The 23416-nt window shown below is 46.1% G+C and overlaps 1 protein-coding gene and 1 long non-coding RNA gene across 8 annotated transcripts in view; both read left to right on the forward strand.

The window, feature by feature from the left end:
- Positions 1 to 23416, forward strand: part of PDE4B (phosphodiesterase 4B) — a 174557-nt gene that overhangs the window by 147132 nt on the left and 4009 nt on the right. For 4 of the 7 annotated variants that reach the window (XM_017805474.1, XM_017805481.1, XM_017805476.1 and 1 more), the window contains 8 exons: positions 14087 to 14180; positions 18209 to 18387; positions 18843 to 18941; positions 19080 to 19244; positions 19863 to 19962; positions 20786 to 20940; positions 21040 to 21162; positions 22653 to 22835. In XM_017805474.1, the coding sequence (XP_017660963.1) occupies positions 14087 to 14180; positions 18209 to 18387; positions 18843 to 18941; positions 19080 to 19244; positions 19863 to 19962; positions 20786 to 20940; positions 21040 to 21162; positions 22653 to 22835 (1098 nt within the window). Of the gene's footprint in view, positions 1 to 735; positions 932 to 2953; positions 2981 to 12786; positions 13351 to 14086; positions 14181 to 18208; positions 18388 to 18842; positions 18942 to 19079; positions 19245 to 19862; positions 19963 to 20785; positions 20941 to 21039; positions 21163 to 22652; positions 22836 to 23416 lie in introns of those variants that run through there. The other 3 variants (XM_017805479.1, XM_017805480.1, XM_017805478.1) reach the window with 3 other exon arrangements.
- LOC108492791 lies at positions 3979 to 7850 on the forward strand. Its single transcript, XR_001873238.1, has 2 exons — positions 3979 to 3990; positions 7284 to 7850. It is a non-coding gene; the product is annotated as an uncharacterized LOC108492791 (long non-coding RNA).

Here is a 23416-nt window from a genome sequence, read left to right on the forward strand (position 1 = left end):
CTTATGTAGCAATTAAAAGTTGTGGTCTCTCTTTGTGCAGATGACTTACAGCTAGGTCAAGCTAAAGGTTCCTGAAACTTTGTTCTTTCATAACCCATTTCTGAAATGTTTGCGCTTTTTGGTCAACTTCCAGTTTCACAGTTTTCATCTGTGAAAGAGAAGCATAAAATGGCCTCACACCTTGCTTCCCTTTCCTCAGCAGCAGTAAATATTGACACAATTCATGGTGTGGTTTGGGTTGGAAGGGACCATAAAGATCATCTCGTTTCAACCCCCCATAATTTGAGGGGTTTGTGGTTTTGGGGGTTTGGTGGCAGACTCTGCAGTCTGACAGTCTGACAGTGCGAGGTTGGAAACCTGCATCTTCATGAGAAGGCTGCAGCTGTCCTCCATCAGGCAGGTCTTTCCCTATGCCAAGTATCCCACTGCCAGCTTCACTCAAAGGCATTTCAATTTGTCACCGGTAAATAGCAAAACAGTCAGATGTTTTGAAAACAGGATGCTTGGGCTCCACATTATTAAAGAAAAACGGAAGGAGAAACAGTATAGATAGGAAGAAAGCAAATAGCCTCGGCATGCTCCCAAGTGCAGGAGCAGTATAAACAGTGACCTATCTTCCTGACCTCCGCTCTCGCCAGTTCCTGGCCCTGCGCCACCCAAGCCAAACTACGTCATTTGAGACTGATAGTAGGCATGGCACAGCTGTTGCAAGTGTGACTCGAATTTCCTGTCTCCTTCCTGACAGACGTAGTTTAGAAAATCCAGAGTTGCAACAACAGCAGAGAGAGAGGGAGGATCTCAGCATACGTGTTCGCAGGGTGATTCTCAGAAGCCCTGCACAAGAAAGAAATCGGTGGCTGGGGGGAAGCGCCATGCGGGACGGCATCCTGGCTTTGAGCTGATGGGTTTCGGAAAGCAGCGGTTAAAACATGTGCGTATACTTTTTTAAGCTGTGAGTTAATGACAGGAGGAGTGAGGAAATGAGCAGCCAATCTTCCAGTGAGCTAACGAGCCGATTGCGCTGACATCAGTGCGAGCAGAGGGAGCACTGCCGCTTGCACAGCGGGACCTGCAGTCCCACGAGCTGGGATCCGACAGAAAACTGGCAAAGAGGGAACTCTGTGCCCTGGAGTGCTGTCAGTGTTCCTGAGTCCTGACGCATTATCCGAGCAGTGCTTGATCTGCAAACCAGCCCAAGCCCTCGCGGCTCCAGCTGCAGGACTGACTGTGCACAGTGCCCTTACCTTTCTAAAGTAGAGAAAAAAAATTACCTGCAAAATTACCTGGTTGCAACTGACATGAAGGGAATTTATTTTCCTAACGCTATACTGATCTTTTGCTGTGAGCTGATGTGGCCCTGCAGCTTTGCAATGAAACAAAATTACCTATAAGAAGCTCTACAGGCACTCAGTGCTGCCTGAGGAAGCAGACCACACTTATTTATGTTATTGTAACATATATATTCTTTTATTCCTGCATTTATCACCCTCTCCAGCTCCCAGCTCAAGCAGCTTCTATTTCTCAGAAGGGTTTGTGACTCAAGATCCTGATGATGAGGAAGGGGGTATTTTCTCTCTTGGTGGCCACCCTGTAACTTTGTGTTTGGCATTGGGCAGCTGTCCTCAGCCTCACTTGTCCTGCAGACAGAAATGCAGGACCTGCTCAGCTCTGTTCCCTAATATAGCATTTGGGATCTGAGGGAGGATGTGCTCAGTGCATCCCCTGATTCATAAGAAGGAACAAGTATCTTTCCCAGATGAAGTGCTGGTCTTGCCAGCTCCAAGTTTTTATGGATAATGTGATAAAATTGAGGAATGAAGTAAATATATTATTCTCAGGAGCTACCTCCCTGTCCGTGCAGGATACACCCAAAAGGTGCTAAGCAGCACCTTTTCATCTCCTTAAATTAGACCAGTCTCATTTAGAGCTTTTTGCAGTCCATCAAGTCCAGATAATGTCATTTGTGGTCTGTGGGAATATTCAAAGTTTAGGTGGACAGAGATGGTGTGATGAGAGTTCCTGCTGTGTGCTCTCCGACTTTGAAAACCCACTTCTCTTCCCAGGCTGTTCGTGCAGCTACACCCACTGCAGAGTAAATCCTTAAATTATCTTGTTTCGTCTTTAAAGACATCTCTGTTACTCCCAGGTGCTGGATAGCACAACTCAAATCTTGCCACCGAGGGCCGTGTCCAGCCAGCAGCTCGGAGCAGCAGCACAACGGGGCTCCTCGCTTGTATCTTGGTAGCTCGTGAGCCAGAAGCAACTAACATAAACAGAACTGATTTCGTTTTGCTTGTGTTTCAAAGGGCATTTCGGTCAGAAAAGAGGAGCAAGGCCGCACCTCGCTTTCAGGAGAGAGTGGCTAAATAAACATCTGGACACTAATGTAAACTGCTGAGGTCCGCGGTGGAGGTCGAGGGCGGCGCGGGGCCAAGTGCCAGCGGTGTATGTGCCGGGCTGCACAACGTCCCCGCTCGTCCTCCTCCCTCCTGCCAGTCTGTCAGCCCCCAATATCGTCCCTTTCCTACGTGATGTTTCCCTTAAGTGGTGCCGAGCTGTTTAGTCTTTCCCTTGCTTTTCGCTGTAACTTCCTTTGTTTAATAAGCTTTAAAATAGCCGAGCGCCGCACAAAGAGAGGTCTGTTCGCTGGTGCGGCAGCCGGAGAAACAAAGAGACTTCCACGTCTCCTGTTTTCACAAGCCGGGATGAATCACTGAGCTCCGCACGCGGTTCCCCGGCCGCACGCCGGTATTCCCCTCGCCCGGGGACACTGGCGGTGCGGAAGCGGGGGCTGGAAAGCTGGGAGAGCTGTGCTCCCGGAGCAGCCCCTGGCACTGCTCCCCGCGGTCCCGCAGAGCCGGTCCCCGCAGAGCCCCGCGCACGTCGTGCCGCTTTGACGTCGGCGCTCCGTTAACTGTTTCGTTCACGTCCAGCTGCGGGCGGCGGAGCGGGACACCACACCAGCGGGATGCTCCAGGAGGTAGGAGCTCTTTAGGGCTGAGGATGGGAATGTTATCTCCATCTTTGTGCTGTTTGATGGGGTTTCATTCGTGGTGAGGATGTCCTTGTCCTAGAGGACAGGGGACTGCGTTTCTACAGTGATGCGGAAGCCAGGGTTTGTCACAGAGACACTCAGGAGTGATGAACAAGAGGTTCCAGAGAAGGCTGCTGGGTGAGGAGGGAACTGGCTCTGACCCAGACTGTGAAACCCCTCAAAGCTCCTCATGGATGTTCAGGATTTGGAAAGCTTGGTCCGAGTCAGCTCCTCTGTATCAGTTCTCATCATCATGATATATGGACTTCTAGAGTAGCTGTCTCTGTATCCATCATATTCTTCCTCCTTTGCTCTTTGGCCTCTAAAATATATATCATTCTGGTTGTATCAGTTAGCTTATAGGTGCATAAAAATCAGGAGTTGGACTCGATGATCCTGATGGGTCCCTTCCAACTCAGCATATTCTATGATTCTATGAAATATGCCATAAAAGTGGGGTGCGGATAGTTGGGGCCATATGCATTTACCAATCTAATATTTTGCTCTTGTCAGCCCTCTGGGCTGTCAGATATCCTAGTTAAACCGATTCAAATATTTAAAAAATGAAATATTGGAAATCTGCAGCGTTGGCTGTGGGAAGTGTGGGTACAGGATTAGGAGTCAGTGCCACTGTTTCAGATATCCTCCTAGAGCAAAGGGACTCTGAGTGGTGGATGCTTTCTCATCTTCTGGGACTGATGTGGTAAATGTGTGGGAAAAGCCCATCTGAGGGAGATCCCACAGCCACACGCAGCATATGTGCTGCTGATGCAGAGATGAAGACTTTGGGGGTAGAAATTTGGTTCAAATTTCTCTTCCCAGGAGCCTTTGTGGGGACCTGTCATCTCTCCTCCTGGACACAACGGTGCCCAGGACCTTCTGGCATGTCCTTTAAACAATCCTGCTTTTACTAGGACATGATGGGTTTTAAGAGTTCTGCATTCTCAGACTTCTACGTTATAACATATTAGGGTGGGGCTTAAATAAATAATAGCTCAAAGGCAGGTTCTAAATGAATCATGATCTGAGGGCAGAACTAGAGAGTGACTAACTGTTCAGAGCAGGGACCTCTCTGGAGTGAAGCAAGGATACTGGAGACATGTGACATCCCAGAAGAGAAAAATCACTTAAAATGAAGGTGAGCTATGAAGGGTTTCAAAGCAGGGCTTAATACTTGGAGCAGTCCTACTTTTGATCCTGATTTTGTGGACCAGGCCAGTTTCCATAATCTGACTCCAAGTCCTTAATTTTTCACCCAGTTGCAGAGCAACTGCATTCACTGGGGCACTTGGTGATCCAGATATTTGCACTAAGTGAAACCTAATTGAAAGATGGTGTGTTATCAAAGGCAGGACATGTTGTGGAGATTTAGTGCGTTGAAGACTCATCATCAGAGCTCTTTAGAGGGAGAGATTCCTCCGATTAAAGCCTTTGCTCAGTGTTTAAAGCCAACAAACCAGAAGTGCCTCACCTTGCTGCTGGTTTAGCATAGCTAAATGATGTGCTGGTTTAGCACAGAAAAATGATTCTGCAGTGCATTTGCCTATCTCTATGTGAGAAGGATTTTTCATTTAAATGTATTTACATTAATTAGTGCCTTCTGTATGGTTTTGATGCTTGGATTAGGCTCATTTTCATTTTGGCAGGACCAACTACCACATTTGGGGGGGGATACTGTATTGTAGAGCTATCCTGACTTCTTGCCAGGAATTAAACTGACTTCTTCCCAGGACTCACTCTTTTGTCCCGTGTTTTCTGAAGCAAACAGACTTCTGTCGATTAAAAATTACCAGAGTTTTTTTCATCGTGGGCATCTTTGAAAAGTCATCTCAGGGCACAAAGTTATTTGAATTTTCCAGAGCCTGTTCTCCTACTCAGGTAAAACCCCAGCTGAATTTGCCTAAATGATGACTGCAGAGCTTGATTCAAATTTAAATTAAATTTAAATTGCTACTTCATACGATTAACAAAATCCTGTGTTTAATTGCATTGCTCTCTTGTTAAATGACAAATGCTCTTCCCTCTCAGTTGTTTGTTGTTTGTTTGATTTGGTTTGGGTTTTTTTTCTGAAGATTGAGACTCTAATCCAGGTTATTTAATCCAAATGTCCGGCATCTCCTGATTCCACGGAAGAGTAGGAATGGCTCTGCCTGCTCCCTGCAAGTGGCTGGGTGGTTTGTGGGCTCTCCTTACGTAGTTGTTTGGCTTCCTCTGGCACTGAAGGCCTCAGCAGTGTGGTTTGCATGGGTGTGACTGACACAAGATTTTGGTCTGAGATCTGCAGCCTCCTGCAGCACTATCTGCTCTCCAGGCCACAGATGTTGTCAGCTGCATCAGGTCTTTCTTTAATCAACTTTGTGTCAACAAACAAGCTGCTGTAGGTTTTAATTTTGCTGGTGCTTCCTTGCCTTCAGCATGGGCTGGTTCTCATCACCTCTCCTTCCCGATTCTCCCTTTGCAGTTAACACAACGAACATTTTTCCACCTAGTAAAACTCTAAAAATGATTTTGCAGAATGAGCGTTTTTGCTTGTTTCTGCTCTTATTTTCTCACCTCTTATTTGAGTAAAGAATAAAGGCAGTGCTAGGATGAGAAACTGGTATGAACACTCACCCCACTGCATTCAGCTGGTGATGGGTACCACCTTTCTCAGGAAAGGTGACACTGCTCTCAGCAGTTACCCCTTGGCTGTGATGTGCCACTTGTGTGGTTCTTCCTCCCAACAGCACAATTTATTTTATGAAATGAACCTTTCAGTGATGGACAGAGAGTGCCATTCCGTGGAGATCGTTGCTGGGCTTCTGGGTGGTTCTTGCCCTGTGTAGTTTGGTATTAATGGGGAGGAAATCCTTAGAAAATCCAGTAAGATGAGATGTAGACTCCAGATATTAATTAAGTCTGTATTAATTGGCTAGAAGAGGCCTAGTCTTCATGTAGGAAGAGCATTTTGGATGACGCAGAAATCAACCCAAGCTTCTTCCAAAGAAACCCAAAGCTTCATTCAAGCTTCAGGCTGGACCAAACCCCACTGACGTGTTTTTTCCACCCAAGGAGACACACAGTGTGTGCCTTGTCACATCACACGGGGAGAAATAAGTGTTGGATGGGGCTCGGAGCAAGCTGGTCTAGTGGAAGGTCTCCTTACCCATGGCAGGGGGCTGGAATGAGATGTTCTTCGAGGTCCCCTGCCAATCCAAACCATTCTAGGATTCTGTGAAATCCTAAACTCTCCCAGTCCTAGTATTTCATATCAATCCAAATGTAAATCTAACCCAGGGTCTGTTGGATCCCAAATGTAAACCTAAGCCAAGATCTGTTGGATCCCAGGTGCATCCATGGTGTTGGATACACCGAGGCTGGCGTTCCTGGGCCGGAGCTGCTGTGGGACTGCCCGCCGGAGGAGGCAGCAAGCAGATTTGGCCCTGCAGGCATTTCTCCGTGTGCCAACACAAACCCAGGCAGGCACACCTTATAAACACATGACACATCCATTTTCAGGAAAGCAAAGGGGGTGGTTTCTCCATGACCTTACCCATTCCCCCGCAGCGGGTGGAGGGGTTTTTCCTCTGCCTTACCCCTTCCCAGCAAGTGAGTAACATGCCCCGAGCCTGCTTTGAAATGAACAAATTCGGTATGGTTTCGAAGCAGCGCTAATCCACAGTGCTTTCCTTGGGCAGGATCCTATAGGGAGTTTTTTCTTTCCGGCATTCGAATGCAATTTGCATATTTCAAGTCTCATTTGGCTGGAAATGAGCTGGAAAGGCACACTCCGCTTCAGGTTCCAATTCATCACTTTTTTAAACCCCGTGTTGCGTAAATCCGTCCCACCCAAGGGAGGTTCTGCTGCTCTCAGAAATGCTAAACTTCACGGGTAAAATCTGAATATTGTTCTGTCTACATCAGATATATGTTATTGCTTTCATGAGCAGCCACATGCTGATTTATGGCAACATGCTATTTATTTATCAACATTTACATTGTGGATTTTTAAATTATTCTAATAACATCAGGCCAACAAGTTGGTCATGATGTTGCTCCTTTAAAGTCTTCCTTTGAACATATATATAAATCAACTCTGCTTTGATGTGAAATTGGAGATTTCATAACCGTGTGTTTACTTTTTGGTTTAAAAAATAAGCTGAAGGGAAAACAAAAAAACCCCAAAAAACAAATAGTACTTTGTATCTCATTAAAAATAGTTTCTAGCACATTAAACATGATATTGTTTTAGGAAACAAGAACTAGAAAGAGTTGCAAAAACATCTGATTTTTTTAATGACTGATAGTTGACTGCAACCATTCCACTTTTCTTCAGGCACTGAAATACAGCTGAAAACTTTTTCCTTTAGTGCTGATTAGGGTGAAACAGGCTTGTTTTTTCTATTTAAGCATTTAAATGCACCTTCCCATCACCCTCCATGTGAGTGCCTAGAAAGGAAAATCAGTAGGAATTACGAAGTAACAAGGACTGCTGCAAATTTGTTTGACACAGTCCTTTCTGTAAGTGATGTGAGAGCAAGAAAACACAGATAAGCAGGGTTACAGCTCCTACAAATTAAAGAATTTTAACTCTTGACTTGCAAACTTGCCAAGAAACAACAAAAGAAGTGGTCCGTACTTTGAAAGTCCAGGAGTTTGGTCTGCTTAAGGATTTGGTCTCTGTGCAATACAGCAATGAGAGGGCTGGGTATAACAAGCTTCAAGCTTCTCAAGCACGGGGATAATATTAATCCCATATTTTTTAAAATCTGCAGTGGACTGTCCCATCCATCCCTTCTGATCACCCAGAGGTCCAGACAGAAGCATTACACGCTGGCTGTCTGACCCGGTTGCCGTACACACGAATGAGTAATTTCCCTCCTGTGTGTAAATAATTTCCGATGGGACTATCGTTCCCGCTCCGTCACACGGGCAGGTGAGCGTCAGCTCCTCCCAGCTCCCAGAGCTGGGCATCCAACTATTCCCAGGAGTAGAGCTGTTAAGTGGAGTTGCACCAAAGTTTAATTGCGCCTCTGGACCTGCAGTAATTTACCTGAGTAATTAAGTGAGGAGGATTCAGCCCAGCTGCTTCTGTGCGGAATCAAAGGCGAAAGTAACCCTCGTACCACAAATCCTTTTGTTCTGGGGATTTCTAGGAGCGGTGGAGGAGCGAGGGATGTAACGTTTGCGTCAGAAGGGTGGGTCACCGGGAAGGGAGTTTATAAACACTTTAACACACTGGAGATCTGCACCGAGATTCCTCCATCAAAGTGTGGGGTGGGACCCCTCTCTCCATAGGTACTCCAGGACGGGGCCCCACAGCATCTGAGCAGCTCTTTTATCTTGGAATTGCCCTCAGCTCCTGCAAATGACTAAAACTTTTTTAAGCAGCCTCTTTGCATAAGGACTCTTGGCCTCAGGGAACCCCAGCTGGTATAAATTGACTTCAAAGGATTTACATCAGCAGCGGATACATCCTCCTGTCTTTATTCTGCCTGTGATGCACCAGGAACACCTCTGCTGCTGTACTCCAAAGGGGAATAGGAACAGGAATAACAGCAGGATTTATCACTGGAGCCAGTGCGGGACTGAAAAGGCCAAGAACTGTCTGTCCTTCTTCATGGCTTTCCCTAAGAGAGAAATAGAGTTGCTCCTTCCATAAAGAGCCAGAAGAGTGGGAATTTCCATACTGAAGCACGGGGGACATTTCCCCATTCCCATCTGAGTCATACCATAGAATCATGGAAGAGTTTGGGTTGGAAGGCACCTTAAAGCTCATCCTGTTCCACCCCCTGCCATGGGCAGGGACATCTTCCACTAGCCCAGGTTGCTCCAAGCCCTGTCCAACCTGGCCATGGACACTTCCAAGGATGGGGCAGCCACAGCTTCTCTGGGCAACTTGTGCCAGGGCCTCCCCACCCTCACAGCCAAGAATTCCTTCCCAATATCCCATCTAACCCTGTCCTCTGGCAGTGGGAAGCCATTCCCCCTTGTCCTGTCCCTCCAGGCCCTTGTCCCAAGTCCCTCTCCATCTCTCTTGGAGCCTCTTTAGACACTGGAAGGCCACAGTAAGGTCACCCCGTATCACACACAGTGAGCCCAGAGCCAGAGCCCTCCCAATGCAGTTGGGCTCCTACGTCTGACAAATTCTATCTTAAATTAGGCCAAAGTTTCTTCTTCTGCCCCACACTCCAGTGAAGGAGTAAATACAAATATTGCAACTTCTGGTGGAGAAAAATCCTAAGCAGTGAGGGTTTGCTGTGGGCAGGCAAGAGGGGAACTGTGAGTGAACTTTCCCAATGGTAATCAAGGAAATTACCGCCCGCACACATGACTGGAAAGCTGGAAAGAAACTGTGGATTCCCTCAACCAGAGGATGCCTGGGATAGGGTCACTGCTGGTAATCAAAGAATGATTCAATTCTTGTAGACCTAATTTGGTGCAGATGACTTCTGCAGTTACTTCAGAGCATGTAAAACAGGAAAGCTCCATGCAATGCTGTGGCTGTTTCTCACACAACCCTCCAGATGGTTCCAGAGTGTGGTGACTCGCTGGGAAGGTCGGCTGTACCACCGTGTGTCTTTGGATATGGAAAATTGCAGTTGGGCTTCATCTTATTTCCATTATCTGCACTCTTCTCATCAGCTGATTGTGTTAATTGCATGGCCCTGTGGTTGGAGTTTTGGGTAGAGGGAAGGGACCACTGAGCCCTTTTCCTGATTTTAATTCTTTTTAAGGGAAGCACCCTTAAAAGTCATTCCCTCCTGTGTCCACCCTTGTGCATGCACGTGCCTCAGTTCCCATCTGTGCAGCAAGGCTATCAGTGCTAAATTCCTTTGGAAAAGGCACTGAGATGATTATTAATAATGAAAATCGCAGCACAGATCCACATGCTCCTGATGGGCATTACCGTAATTGCCCATGTTGCTGATGGGCATTACCATAATTACGAGGGGAGAGCATGAGCTCTCTGAAGCCCCATCGCTGTGTTTGCCTGGCATGGAGCAGTTGGCATTTTCTCATCACTACCTGCAATCTGTTTGTTTTACCCTTTGCTGTCGCATCGATTTAAGGACCTGATCGTTACAGAGGTTTGCTCATGACATCAGCCATTGATCCCTGCAGAGGCAGCAAACTGCTTGCTTCGTGCAGGCAAGTGGCAGAGCACTTGCCAGGGCATCCTGACATCAAGGGTAGCTCAGGAAAAATCCCAAATACACCCCATGAGCAGTGAAGACAGCTGGCATGCCTCGGTCCATGCTGGACTGTATGTTTTTGAAAGGGCATCGTGTTATTAAGTAAATCTTGCTTAGGTGCCAGCATCGTTCAGGTGGCAAATCATAATAAACTTTGCAAATCCTGTGAGAATTCCCACAGCTCTGTGGGTATCTCAGCTGGGTTTGACCCTGATAGTTCTTCTAGCAGTGCTTTGATTCTGCTGCCTGTGTTTATAAAAGGTTTCTGATTAAAAGTCTGGAAAAGTGAAGGAGATTAAGGCTGTTGGAGGAGCTGTGGGGGACAGATTCCCTGTTACAGATCGGATATGAGGATCCTGAGGTTGTTTATCTGTCCTCATCTCTGCTGCAGATGGCTTGGGTGACCTTGTGCAGACCATTTAATTGCTCTGTGCTGCTGTGAAAAGGGAGCAGCTGCCCTTTTTGTGCTTTATGGAGCCAGTTGTGAGGTAAAGGCATTTTTATCAGATGTTTGTCCATCACTTGGGATCATTTAACTGAAAGGAGTGATTGTATAGAAAACCCGACTGATTCAGCGGTGCTTAAAAGTCATTTGTGTGATCATCTGATTATGGTGTTTTCCTTGTAAAGATAAAGGCCTCGATCCAGAGAGTGTTTCAGCACATGCTTGGCTGTCAGGCTGTGGGAGTGCTCACGTGTCACTGGCTGGTGCTTGTGACCAGTGAAAATACGTCACTGTGAGGAGTGATGGGGTCAGAGCCCTCCTCCCCTCCCACGGCCTTTCTCTGCCTTGGTTTTCATCCTTGCTGCCACTCCTCCTCCAGCTCTAAGGCTCCTCTTGGGAGTTTCAAAAACACTTTTGTCCCTCTTGGTTGACACTGAGTGTAGAGGAGACCCTGTGAGCAAAAGCCCATGGCCCAGTACTGTGGAATGTCCTCCTGAGTAGCCAGCATCCTTCACATCCTCCTCCTGCCCATATCCCATGAGATATTCACCTTCACATCCTGTTCCTTCTTGTATCACAAGACAATATTTAAGCTGTTTGAGTAACCTGGAAAGTGAGGCCTCACTGTGTGACATTGAGAGTAGGTTTGGATTAGAGATTGGGAGGGAATTCTGGGCTGTGAGGGTGGGGAGGCCCTGGCACAGGTTACCCAGAGAAGCTGTGGCTGCCCCATCCCTGGGAGAGTTCAAGGCCAGGTTGGATAGGGCGTGGAGCAACTTGGTGTAGTGGAAGATGTCCCTGTCCATGGCAGGAGGTAGAATGAGATGAGCTGTAAGATCCTTCCCAATCCAAATCATTCCATGATTCTATGACACTGGCAGGGCAAGGCAGAGAATGCTGCAAGAGAATCATGGAATCATAGAATGGTTTGGGTTGGAAGGGGACCTTGAAGATCATCCAGTTTCAACCCCCTTGCTGTGGGTAGGGACACCTTCCACTATCCCAGGTTGCTCCAGGCCCTGTCCAACCTGGCCTTGGAGACTCCCAGGGATGGGGCAGCCACAGCTCTTCTGGACAACTTGTGCTAGGGCCTCCCCACTCTCACAGGGAAGAATTTTTTCCTGATGGGAAAATAGTTAAAATTTCCTGAGAGGAGAGAGCAGGGATGATGATGGCAGTGTCCCCAGCAGGTAGCACCCATCTTTGGTCTGCACAGACAGCCACAGGGTAAAAGGGAGGTACCATCAGCTTCCCACCTCTGATAATAATGAATTTAAGGAGAGAAGAAGGTGGGTCACAGCTTCCTTTGCTCCATGTGCTTCTTGTAGCTGAAGGCTGAGCTGGAGTCCCATCTGGATGTTCTGGAGCCATCCCTTCTCCAGCCTGGGCAAACAGGGAGCAGGGACCGGGGGCACAGGCTGCCCCCATGCCCCACATGTCCCACAGTACATGAGGAAGCCTCGTGCCATCCTGCCAAGCCAGGCTGGTAGCAGTGAAGGTGGCTAGAGATAGAAAAACATCTCAGAGCAAAGATGGCCCTTTTATTTTGGGAATCCTGGGCACTGTTGTGCGGAGTGTTCCAGGCAGAAATCACCAAGGACGTCCTGGAGCAGCAGGAGAGCTGCACATCCCAGTGATTCCATGCTGGGGGCTGTGTCACACGCACAGCACAATGGGCTTTTCTTTTGATTCCATGCTAAAAGGACAGCTCCAGCTTCCTAATAAAGGGATTGCTTTTCAGTTTGAAACGAAAATTGTAGAAATCATTAAATCTTGAAGTTTAGTTTGTGACTCACAGAATGGTTAGGGTTGGAGGAGACTTTAAAGCTCATCTCATTCCACCCCCCTGCCATGGGCAGGGACACTTACAAGAATATATTCTTGTGAGGAAGAATTTATGAATTGCATTTGTTACAGATTTAAGGTTATTATTAGTTTATACCTCTTACCTGGAAGATATTTCCAGTTTGTAAGGGTACATTTTGCTATGTTGTTACATTTTGCCCTTTACCTTGTAGGAGAAAAAAAATGATCCCACTGAAAATGTGAAAATGATGCTTTTAAAAATCCATATAGGACTACCTGCTTTGAAAATCAGTCTCTGTAAGGATGAGGATTAAACAAAGCAGGAATGGAGAAGAGATTGCTGCCTACTTTTGCCTTATTTAAATATTCCCCGAGCTTCCTCCATTTTAATCTCCCTTAAAAAGATGGCTGTTACTAAAGCTGGCAGCCCCTCCGAAAGCAGCATCATTTTTCTGGCGTGATGTTCAGCTGAGCGAGCCTAATGTGGAGTGGGGACCCCCTTCAGCCAACTGAGCAACCGGGATGATTCCCAATTCCCCAGTGCTTCCAGCCATCCGGCTGAATCCACTCGGATCTGTCCTCGCTCCTTTGTGCAATCCCTGATTTCATTCCTCTCTCCTGCGAGCACATCCACCCACGGGCAGGCTCGGCAAGGATGCGATGCCAGGCTTGGCTTTGTCTGGGATTAGCAGCTGCTGGGCTTTGGGGGATCGCTGGCTTTGCTGAACGCTGATTTTTTTCCTGGACTGGGGAAGGGGGTGTCCGTGTTCCCAAGGAGCTCTCCTGTCTGACCGGTGATTTCTCCAGGAGGATTTGTGGACGGTAGCGAGGAGTTTTCCAAAATGCCTGAAGCAAACTATTTGTTATCTGTATCTTGGGGTTATATTAAGGTGGGTTTAATTCCTGAAGGACTATTAATGGCTAGTTCGTTTTGTGCTGTGTTGCTTGGATAAAACCTCTATCAGGAAAAAAATGCTTTTTAAATGGTTATTTGTGTGTATTTTGGCAAGAGCTTGACATGTGTGTAGCGTGCATGCAGAGTACATGTATGGAATTTTTTTATCCCTTTGGGAATTCAGTGTTGCAGGATAAAATGATGCAGCAATGAAAATGTTTGATTATAAAATCAGGAGGATTATAGCATGTATATGTGGGGGAATAATGTCTGAATCCTACATTTTACTGTAACGAACTGAGCAGATCTTCAGATTTATGGCATATTTCTCCTCTGGATATGCAGTTGTCTTTTCCTTGCATAATACAAAATGGAGAAAACTTACAAAATCCAGAACAGGAGAAGGTTATAGGATGGAGAATTCTAACCCCGACAAGAATTTGAGCTTTCAGAGCTGAAACGTTATTTCCTCATTTGTGACAGTAACAACTAATGTGCATCTTTGGAGGAAATTAATGGTGTAGTTTAGTGGATTGAAAAGAAATATATCTAGTCATGATGATGCTGAACAGTATCTAAATGAAACCAAACCATGGCTCTGACTCCATTCCAAATATTCCCAGAATTTTGCTTTTAACATCTTGTTTGTGGACTTGCCTGTGCTAACATTGGGTTGATTTGGGAAAGGATTCAGAAAAATGCCATCTTTGTCTGTGCTCTTCCCCTCCCAGTTCAAGAGGATGCTGAACCGGGAGCTGACACACCTCTCCGAGATGAGCCGCTCCGGCAACCAGGTGTCTGAGTACATTTCCAACACTTTCCTGGGTAAGGAATCACATCCCAAGCTTTCGGGTGACTCAGAGAAAGATTAATGGCAGCCTCATCACTGTTTGTGCCCAGCTTTCCTTTGGGGCAGAGCATTACTGAAGTATGCTGGGTTTTTCACTTTCAAATAGATATGGGGAGGAAAATGATAGTGTTTGAGTAAGTCTATTCACAGAGGAATTCCTTCTCTAAACCATTGGATTTTGATGTGCAGATTGAATGAGGCAGTTGGTAGCTGCTTTATGCAATACTTGATTTTTTTGTTGACCTTATGTAAAGGACAAAGTCACACGAGCCCAACTTGCAACTACTGCCTCGTTCAGCTGCATCTTCCCCTTCAGAGACAGGGTTCAAATTAGACTCAGCCCAGACATTTTATATATTACTTTGTGTGAATTTGCTCATTTTGCACCAAAAGTCAGAATAAAGACTAAAGAGAATATTTTGCATTTCATTAGTTTTGCTGGAGCCCACAGCACTACTGACATGAATGAATCCTCTGTGTCAACAAATATATTTATTACGAGAAATAGAATCTTCTGTGGAAGCAGCTTTAGAATTTGTGATCATTTGCATATAAAATGATATGTAGCAAAGTACCCTCATACATATCTCTGAGTCCAGCAGCTCCAAACAATGAGAGATTTGGGATACTGGAGCTCGTGGAGAATTGTGCCCTGGGGTTAAGATGATCCTGAATGCATTCACTGCATGACACACAATTATTTCCATTAAGGGATTTTAAAGTGATTCCAATGGCCAGTTGCAACTGCAACTGCTGTCTGCATTTAGGACACATCACATTAATAATCCATGGAAGTCTGGAGCTGCTTTGTGGGATCCAATGATCCTGTCATAGTCCTCAGCTTTACCATGACATCCAGAATATGAATTAAAACAAGTAATTAGGAGCAAGGCTGTCCAGCTGCCAGCCAGCAGCCACTGCTTGGAGAGCCTGGGACACACACCACGGCCACAGTGGCATGTTCAGGGAGCTGGTTGGTCATCAGCTCTTCCCATTAGGTGCAAGTCTGTGGAGCAGGATGGGCCTCAGCTGGAATTGCTTATGTGGCCACCAAAAATAAACAACACATACACTAAAGTCAGTGGAGTCTGTAATTCAGCAGGGACTGATTAGCTGGAGCTGCTGCTGGTGCTAATGGGGTTGTGTTATTCATGGAAACCTGAAATCCGAGACTGGTTTGGCTTGGGGGTGACTTCAAAGACCATTCAGTTCCACCCTCTGCCATGGGCAGGGACACCTTCCACTAGCCCAGATTGCTCCAAGCCCTGTCCAGCCTGGCCGTGGACACTTCCAGGAATGGGGCAGCCACAGCTTCTCTGGGAAACCTGTGCCAGGGCCTCACCACCCTCATAGGAAGAATATCCCATCTAACCCTGTCCTCTAGCAGTGGGAAGCCATTCCCCCTTGTCCTGCCCCTGCAGGCCCTTGTCCAAAGTCTCTCTCCAGCTCTCTTGGAGCCCCTTTAGGCACTGGAAGGGCTCTAAGGTCTCCCTGGAGCCTTTTCTTCTCCAGGTGAACACCCCCAGCTCTCCCAGCCTGTCTCCAGAGCAGAGGGGCTCCAGTCCTTGGAGCAGCGCCGTGGCCTCCTCTGGACCTGCTCTAACAGGTCCATGTCTTTCAATTCTTTCTATTCCCTTACTCAGACTGGGTCAGGCAACTGCATTTCCCTTTGCAGGTCTGGACAATGGTCTGTTCATTCCTGTTCTGCTGCTCCTCCCGTCCTCCGTGACAGTGACGTCCCTCTGTTCTGTGGCAGTGTGAGGCCACTCAGCCTGTGTTTTGTGGCAGTGTGAGGGCCGTGGTGGTGCTGAGTGGTGCAGGCTCTCCAGACTGGGCCAGATTGCAGCCTGATTGCTCACATTAAAAAAAAAAAAATGAGTAAAGCTTTTAAAAGGATCATCAAGCTATTTTGGGAAGTCATGCTGTTACATTTTTTATGAATTACTTTTTCCCCCCTAAAATCTGGTTTAAAATTAAATGAGCACACAAAAAACCAGGAGCCTACAGCTGAGGAGGTTGAACAAACAAACAAAAAAAGATATATGTGGGTAGGACATTCATTTATCTCTAAGCAGCATTTGTTAGATTGGGATAACTTACAGATATTAATACCAGATCATGTGATCTCATTCAGTCTCTTAATTTTATTCGAGCCTGCAGTGACAGGACAAGGGGGAATGGCTTCCCACTGCCAGAGGGCAGGGCTAGATGGAACAGTGGGAAGGAATTCTCCCCTGTGAGGGTGGTGAGGCCCTGGCACAGGTTGCCCAGAGAAGCTGTGGCTGCCCCATCCCTGGAAGTGTCCAAGGCCAGGTTGAGTGGGACTTGGAGCAACCTGGTCTAGTGGAAGGTGTCCCTGCCTGTCATGGCAGGGGATGGATCTGGGTGACCTTCAAGGTCCCTCCCAACTCAAACCATTCTGTGATTCCATGATTAAATGAGCTGAGAAGGCACCAAGAAGTGATGTCCTCTGCAGAGGGTCCAGTCCTGCAGTCACTGGGCACAGCTTTAGATCCATGTGAAGGTCAAAGATGACAAACAGTGGTTTTATTATTGGCCCCATCACATAAACAGGGAAGATCATGGTGCCCTTTTGGGACAAGTTCTACCTAAGGGCTGAGGGGTGTTGCTGCCACCACCGGGGACACTTGATTTGACAAATCAGAGATTTCTGTCCAAGAATGTCCATTTTACACTGCCTTAATGTTAGTCATTGCTAAGGAGATTATGTAGAGGAAAGTCTTCAGTGGTTCAGCAAAAACACGCAAGGGAAACACCCACTGATGTCAGCCAGGCTGTTGCTGTGAATAATGGCTTCTTTCTTAATTGCAGTGCTGCAGATACACTGGTAGTTCTGATTTCAGAGGGTTTTAATTAAGCCAAGGCAAAAGTAACTAATGCCTACAGGCCTTGTCCCTCTGAAGGTCCTCAGGGATGCAAAGGTGCAAAGAGATTATTGTTGCCTTTTCTACGAGTCCATGAAAAATTATTTGTATGGAAGTAATGAGCAACTGTATCTCCACTTTAATGCAGTAAATAAATCAGCTGTAAGGGCAGTAAATAACATATGCGGAGATATTTATTTATTTATTTATTTATTTATTTATTTATTTATTTATTTGTTTATTTATTTAACACATCTCCCCAGCCAAGTTTGTGCCTATTTCGTGTGGACTAATATTGTTATTATCTCTGAGAATGGCAAGAAGAATATGGCCTGTGCTTTGTATGTTATTCTCTACATATTTGTAAAGGACAAACCTTTAATAAATCAGTGTCACAAATTTGTTACTGGGTTAGTGCTCTAAGAGCAGGGGATGCTGACACTAATAATTACCAACCTAGGGAATGGGAAAATTCAAACTTTTTAAGCTTTAATGAGGAAAAATGTGTTGTTGGGATACGTATATTTCCCTTAAAATAGGTAATAAAAATTAATTGGGATTTAGCCATGAACAGAACCTGGTGCCCTTCAGGCATGGAGAATCACAGAACCATTTAGGTTCGAAAGCCTTTTTAGACTAGTAAGTCCAACCATCCCCAGCACTGCCAAGGCCACCACTGACCCATGTGCCCAAGTGCCACATCCTCACATAGAGACACATTCCTGGACATGTGCTGTGTCCCCAGGCCGTGCACCGTGAAAATGGCTACAAGGAAATCAGCCAGGTCTTAAACAATCATAGAATATGCCGAGATAGAAGGGACCCATCAGGATCATCGCGTCCAACTCCTGGCCCGGCACAGGACACCCCAAAAATCACACCAAGTGTCCCAGCAGGGCTCAGTGGCAGGTTCAGTCTTTCAGAGATGAACCAGAGGTTGTGTCACTGTTTTGCTTTGGCTTTTGGGTCCCAAAATACAAGACCCCCAGCAGGAACACCTGGGTTTGAACTGGCATGTGGAGCCACTTAGTGAGCAAAGCCAAGGGTTGATTTCGGGGGGTGTGATCAGTGCTTGTGCTCCAAATGGTGTTGGCTCATTTCACCTTGATTTGTTACAGACAAGCAGAATGATGTGGAGATTCCTTCTCCCACCCAGAAAGACAGAGAGAAGAAGAAAAAACAGCAGCTCATGACACAGATCAGTGGAGTGAAAAAATTAATGCATAGTTCAAGCTTAAATAACACCAGCATTTCACGGTTCGGCGTGAAAACTGAAAAGGAAGATCATCTGGCCAAGGTATGACAGATTCTTGCCATTTTGGGGGAAGCTGGAAGCTGGGAAAGGACTGGATGAATGACTGCCCCCCTTGTAAAACTGTAATCAGTAATCCTGAAGTGATGTGGCCATTAAAAATGTTGTAATTAATGGTAGCAGGCCCTAACAGCATATTCTGTGTTTATAAATACTTACAATTATCCCTAAAATAATAAGAAGAAAAGTGATGAAGGCTGAGGAGAGCAATTATCAAACACAAAATCAGCCCTTCACAGTTACTCTGCGTTCCTGTACTTTATTAAGTACACATATTCATGCACTTACATGATTACAATAATTATTAAATTTGCATATTTTGGAACTTTTGGGGAAGTTCAAAGATAGAACTTCTTCACACCAGAAGACGTGGTGCAAGTGACAAATGCAGAATTGTCTGGAAAAATAATGTAACTATTCTTTTTTTGTCCTCTCAAAAGGAACTGGAAGATCTGAATAAATGGGGTCTGAACATATTTAACGTGGCCAGGTATTCCCACAACAGGCCCCTCACCTGCATCATGTACGCCATATTCCAGGTTTGTCACTTCCTGCCCAAATTTGCTATTCTTTTATGGCACTACTTTAATTTCTTATTGCTTTCAGATTTGTTGTCTTCTCCAGCATGACCTTCTTACTTGATACATGCCTGTATGTTTGTATCTTTTATTACACAGGAGCGAGATCTCCTGAAAACATTCAAGATCTCCTCGGACACATTCGTGACGTACATGATGACACTGGAAGATCACTACCACTCGGATGTGGCCTACCACAACAGCCTCCACGCTGCTGATGTTGCCCAGTCCACCCATGTTCTGCTCTCTACCCCTGCCCTGGATGTGAGTTACCTTGTTTGAGCTGAGTTGTGCTGGGCAGGGTTGTGCTTGAAGGTGGGAGGGGCACTTCCTGCTCTTCCGAGGGCTCAGTTTGCTGCCAAGGACTCCTTCAGACACTGGTCTATGCTCTGTGGGGACCAGGGACAGGACCCCAGGGAATGGCCTGAAGTTGTGTCAGGGCAGGTTTAGGTTGCATCTTAGAAAAAGGTTCTTCCCCCAGAGGGTGGTTGGGCACTGAACAGGCTCCCCAGGGCAGTGGTCACAGCACCAAGGCTGCCAGAGCTCAAGGAGTGTTTGGATGATCCTCTGGGGCACACAGTGTGACTCTTGGGAATGGGCCTGTGCAGGGCTAAGGGTTGGACTGGATGATCCTTGTGGGTCCCTTCCAACTCAGCATATTCTATGGTTCTGTGATTAAGAAATCTCAGCAGCAGCCCTGCCTGAAATCGCTGTTTCATCTTCAGGAGCACAAGCTGCTTGCAGACCTTTCTTATGAGTCAGTGGCTTGTCCTCAGAAAACTAATTTTAAAAAGCACAATTTGTTTCTCTAAATCAGCCTCCCAAACTGTTGAGGGATAAAACCTAAGGACCTCTCTGACAAATTCCTTCTTTCCTTTATAGGCTGTCTTCACGGATTTGGAAATCCTCGCTGCAATTTTTGCAGCTGCAATTCATGATGTGGATCACCCTGGGGTCTCCAATCAATTTCTTATTAATACAAGTGAGTTTTGTTTGGAATACAATCATAACTTCATCCACAAATTTGGAAACTTGTGGAAATGCTTTTTCCATTACATAAATGATGACTTGCAGACTGAGTTGCCTTCTCAAAATATTGTGCAGTAAATGAGGGAGACATTTGGAAATAAAGCAATAATTAAAATGAAATTCCTAACAAAGGGAGCTATTGTAGTACAATTTGTAAAGTAGCCTTGTGAATATTACTACTCGCTAACATGTAATAATTCTTCCAGTCCCGAGTGCAAATTTTACCATTACTATAAGAGAAATAATGCTATTGCTATTGACAACCATAAAGCTAAATATTGTGGCTCATATTGTGTTCTGCAACAGGCTGAGCATGTATCTTGATTCCAAAATATGGGTATTGTTCTGTTTTGGAAAGAGTGTTTGCAGGATTCTGTTGTCAGTGACTCTGAAGCCGTAACTAAGTCAACTGAGTATTATTTTGTTCACTAAGACTGAGCAAAGGCTGTTTGTATTATAAACATACATTCTGGGATTATCAAACCACAGGCTCTTGTCACTCATGGAGCAAAAAACAATCACAGAATCCTGGAATTATTTCCTTTCACTGCCTGCCATGGGCAGGGACACCTCCCACTACCCCAAGTTGCTCCAACCCCCGTCCAACCCGGCCTTGAACACTTCCAGGGGTGGGACATCCACAACCTCCCTGGGCAAGGAAACCCTCCCTGATTTATTGCACACAGATGAAACATTGCAGTGCCTAGGACAAGTGTTTGCTGTTTGAAGTCACCCATTTCACATGCTGGAGTCACATATCTGTGTTCCTTTGCTAGATTCCGAGCTGGCCCTGATGTACAATGACGAGTCCGTCCTGGAGAACCACCACCTTGCTGTGGGTTTCAAACTGCTTCAGGAGGAGCACTGTGACATCTTCCAGAACCTGACCAAGAAGCAGCGTCAGACGCTCAGGAAGATGGTGATTGACATGGTATGAGCTGTGCACACTCTGCTCCTCTTCCTAACCCAAAAACTGGCTTACTTGTGTGGCTGCCCCTGCTGACATCCTGTTTTTTCCACCTCTGTCAAGGTGTTGGCTACTGATATGTCGAAGCATATGAGTCTGTTAGCTGATCTGAAGACTATGGTGGAAACTAAGAAGGTGACCAGTTCAGGAGTTCTCCTTCTGGACAACTACACAGACAGAATACAGGTATGGCAGCCAAATTTCCTGGATTTTGTGTATTTTGTTCAGGATGAAGAAACCACATTCCTGTTTTTATTATGGCTGTTAAATTGAACATATATAGAAGCTACTGACCTAAATTTTCAGCAGTCATTTTCTTCTGTAATAAGAATGGGTGCAAGGTGGTCCCATATATTTTAGGTGAAGGGGATTATGGTTTTTGTAACACTAAGAGTATCTAAGTTCAAACATGCACATTCTTCTGAGGTTAGTCCATAAGGCTGAGTTTTTGAGGGCCCACAAATTTCTGTGCTGCTTTCTCCCATTTGTTTCTTCTGCTATAGCACTGCAACAATTTTAATTTATGGCTCCATACCTAGAAGCAACTCCCAGTGAGCTGAAATTAGTGATGTGCAGTCTGTCCCCTATATAAATTCTTGATTTACAGAAATGACAAAGCAGTGCTGGAATAGGGTTACATAGTGAGCAGGACAAGATACATTCCGATCTGCTCTGCACTTTAATGACCAACTTCTTAAGTACAGGCTCATGGGAAAAACTCCTTCAGTTTTTATTTAAGATTGATGATGTTAAGACAGGTCACTGCTGCTGTCTCAGTCCTTCTGGCCAGTTAGTCAGGCACATCTTCTGTGTGTCTGGAAGGGATATTACTCATTCAATAGTAGGAGCATTTAACCTACTTCCATGAGAGCATGGAAATGAATTTTGAATGGTGGGAAGCACCTGCATTCAAAAACAAACCTGTGTGATGTCATTAACATTGTCACAACTGCACCCCTTGTAAGTCTTGAGTTGTCTGAACACCAGAGAGCATGTGTTGCCTCTGAAGGGACTGTGGCAGCTGGGCTCATCTGTGGCTATATACAATCAGAGAATCACAGTCTGGTTTGGGTTGGGTGTGACTTTAAAGCTCATTTAGTCCAACCCCTGCCATGGGCAGGGACACCTTCCACTAGAACAGGTTGCTCTAAGCCCTGTCCAACCTGACCTTAGACACTTCCAGGGATGAGGCACCCACAGGTTCCCTGGGCAACCTGTGCCAGGGCCTCACCACCCTCACAGGGAAGAATTCCTTCCCACTGTTCCATCTAACCCTGCCCTCTGGCAGTGGGAAGCCATTCCCCCTTGTCCTGTCCCTCCAGGCCTTTGCCCCAAGTCCCTCTCCAGCTCTCTTGGAGCCCCTTTAGGCAGTGGAAGGGGCTCTAAGGTGTCCTGGAGCCTCTTCTTCCCCAGGTGAACACCCTCAGCTCTCCCAGCCTGTCTCCAGAGCAGAGGGGCTCCAGCCCTTGGAGCATCTCTGTGGCCTCCTCTGGACTCGCTCCAACAGGTCCACGTCTTTAATGTGGTATGATGGAACAATGTTAATATTTTTATGGGCTGTTTCATAATCAAGGAGTCTTGTGGTCAAATGTTCTGCAATAAGTGAGCAGATACAGCTTGAAACCATCTCCTTTTTCCATTTGATTTTATGCATTTTCTTATTAATGTAATTGCAGGTTCTCCGAAATATGGTACATTGTGCGGACCTGAGTAATCCCACAAAGTCTCTGGAGCTGTACCGGCAGTGGACAGACAGGATCATGGAAGAGTTCTTCCAGCAGGGAGACAAGGAGAGAGAAAGAGGAATGGAAATCAGCCCGATGTGTGACAAACACACCGCTTCGGTGGAGAAATCACAGGTGATTGACCCTAAGCTGCAGTTCTTACTGCCTGAGCTTGTAGTTTTAAAGCAGAGACAAAATTCATCTGCTCTCTCCAGCACAATTAGGCAATGAGCCAACTGTTCAGAGGGTTGGTTCTGATCGACCCTGACATCCAGCTGTGCCTGGAGCTCACACAGGCTGATGAGGCTGCTCAGGCTCCTCTCTGTGCCCCTCGGCGTCTCCTCATTTCCAAACGCGTGTTCATCTTGCCCTGTTCGTGTCCCAGTTTCCAGGAGGAGTTGGTTTCCTTTTGTTCCCTAGTCTTGAAAAGTGCAATTCTGCTCTCCACATCCTCCTGCCGGGTCTTTCCTGCTTTCACAACCTCTGTTAATTAGCACCTCCTAAACGTACTGACATTGTACCCTGGGTTAGACATTTGTAACAGTGCCAGCCCCATTGAGCTGCAGGGTTAGGAGCTTCTCCCAGCTGAGATCCACTTCTGGACACTGGACAGTATTCAGGACAGTTTTGCACTGCATGATCCATCTGATTAAGTTAGAGGACTGCTGGAACTGCTGTGTGCAAGGTGAAGGCACAGAAATAGTCATTTATGTCAA

Source organism: Lepidothrix coronata, unplaced genomic scaffold, assembly GCF_001604755.1.
Source record: "Lepidothrix coronata isolate B3197 unplaced genomic scaffold, Lepidothrix_coronata-1.0 Scaffold12, whole genome shotgun sequence".
Classification (NCBI taxonomy): Eukaryota; Metazoa; Chordata; class Aves; order Passeriformes; family Pipridae; genus Lepidothrix; species Lepidothrix coronata.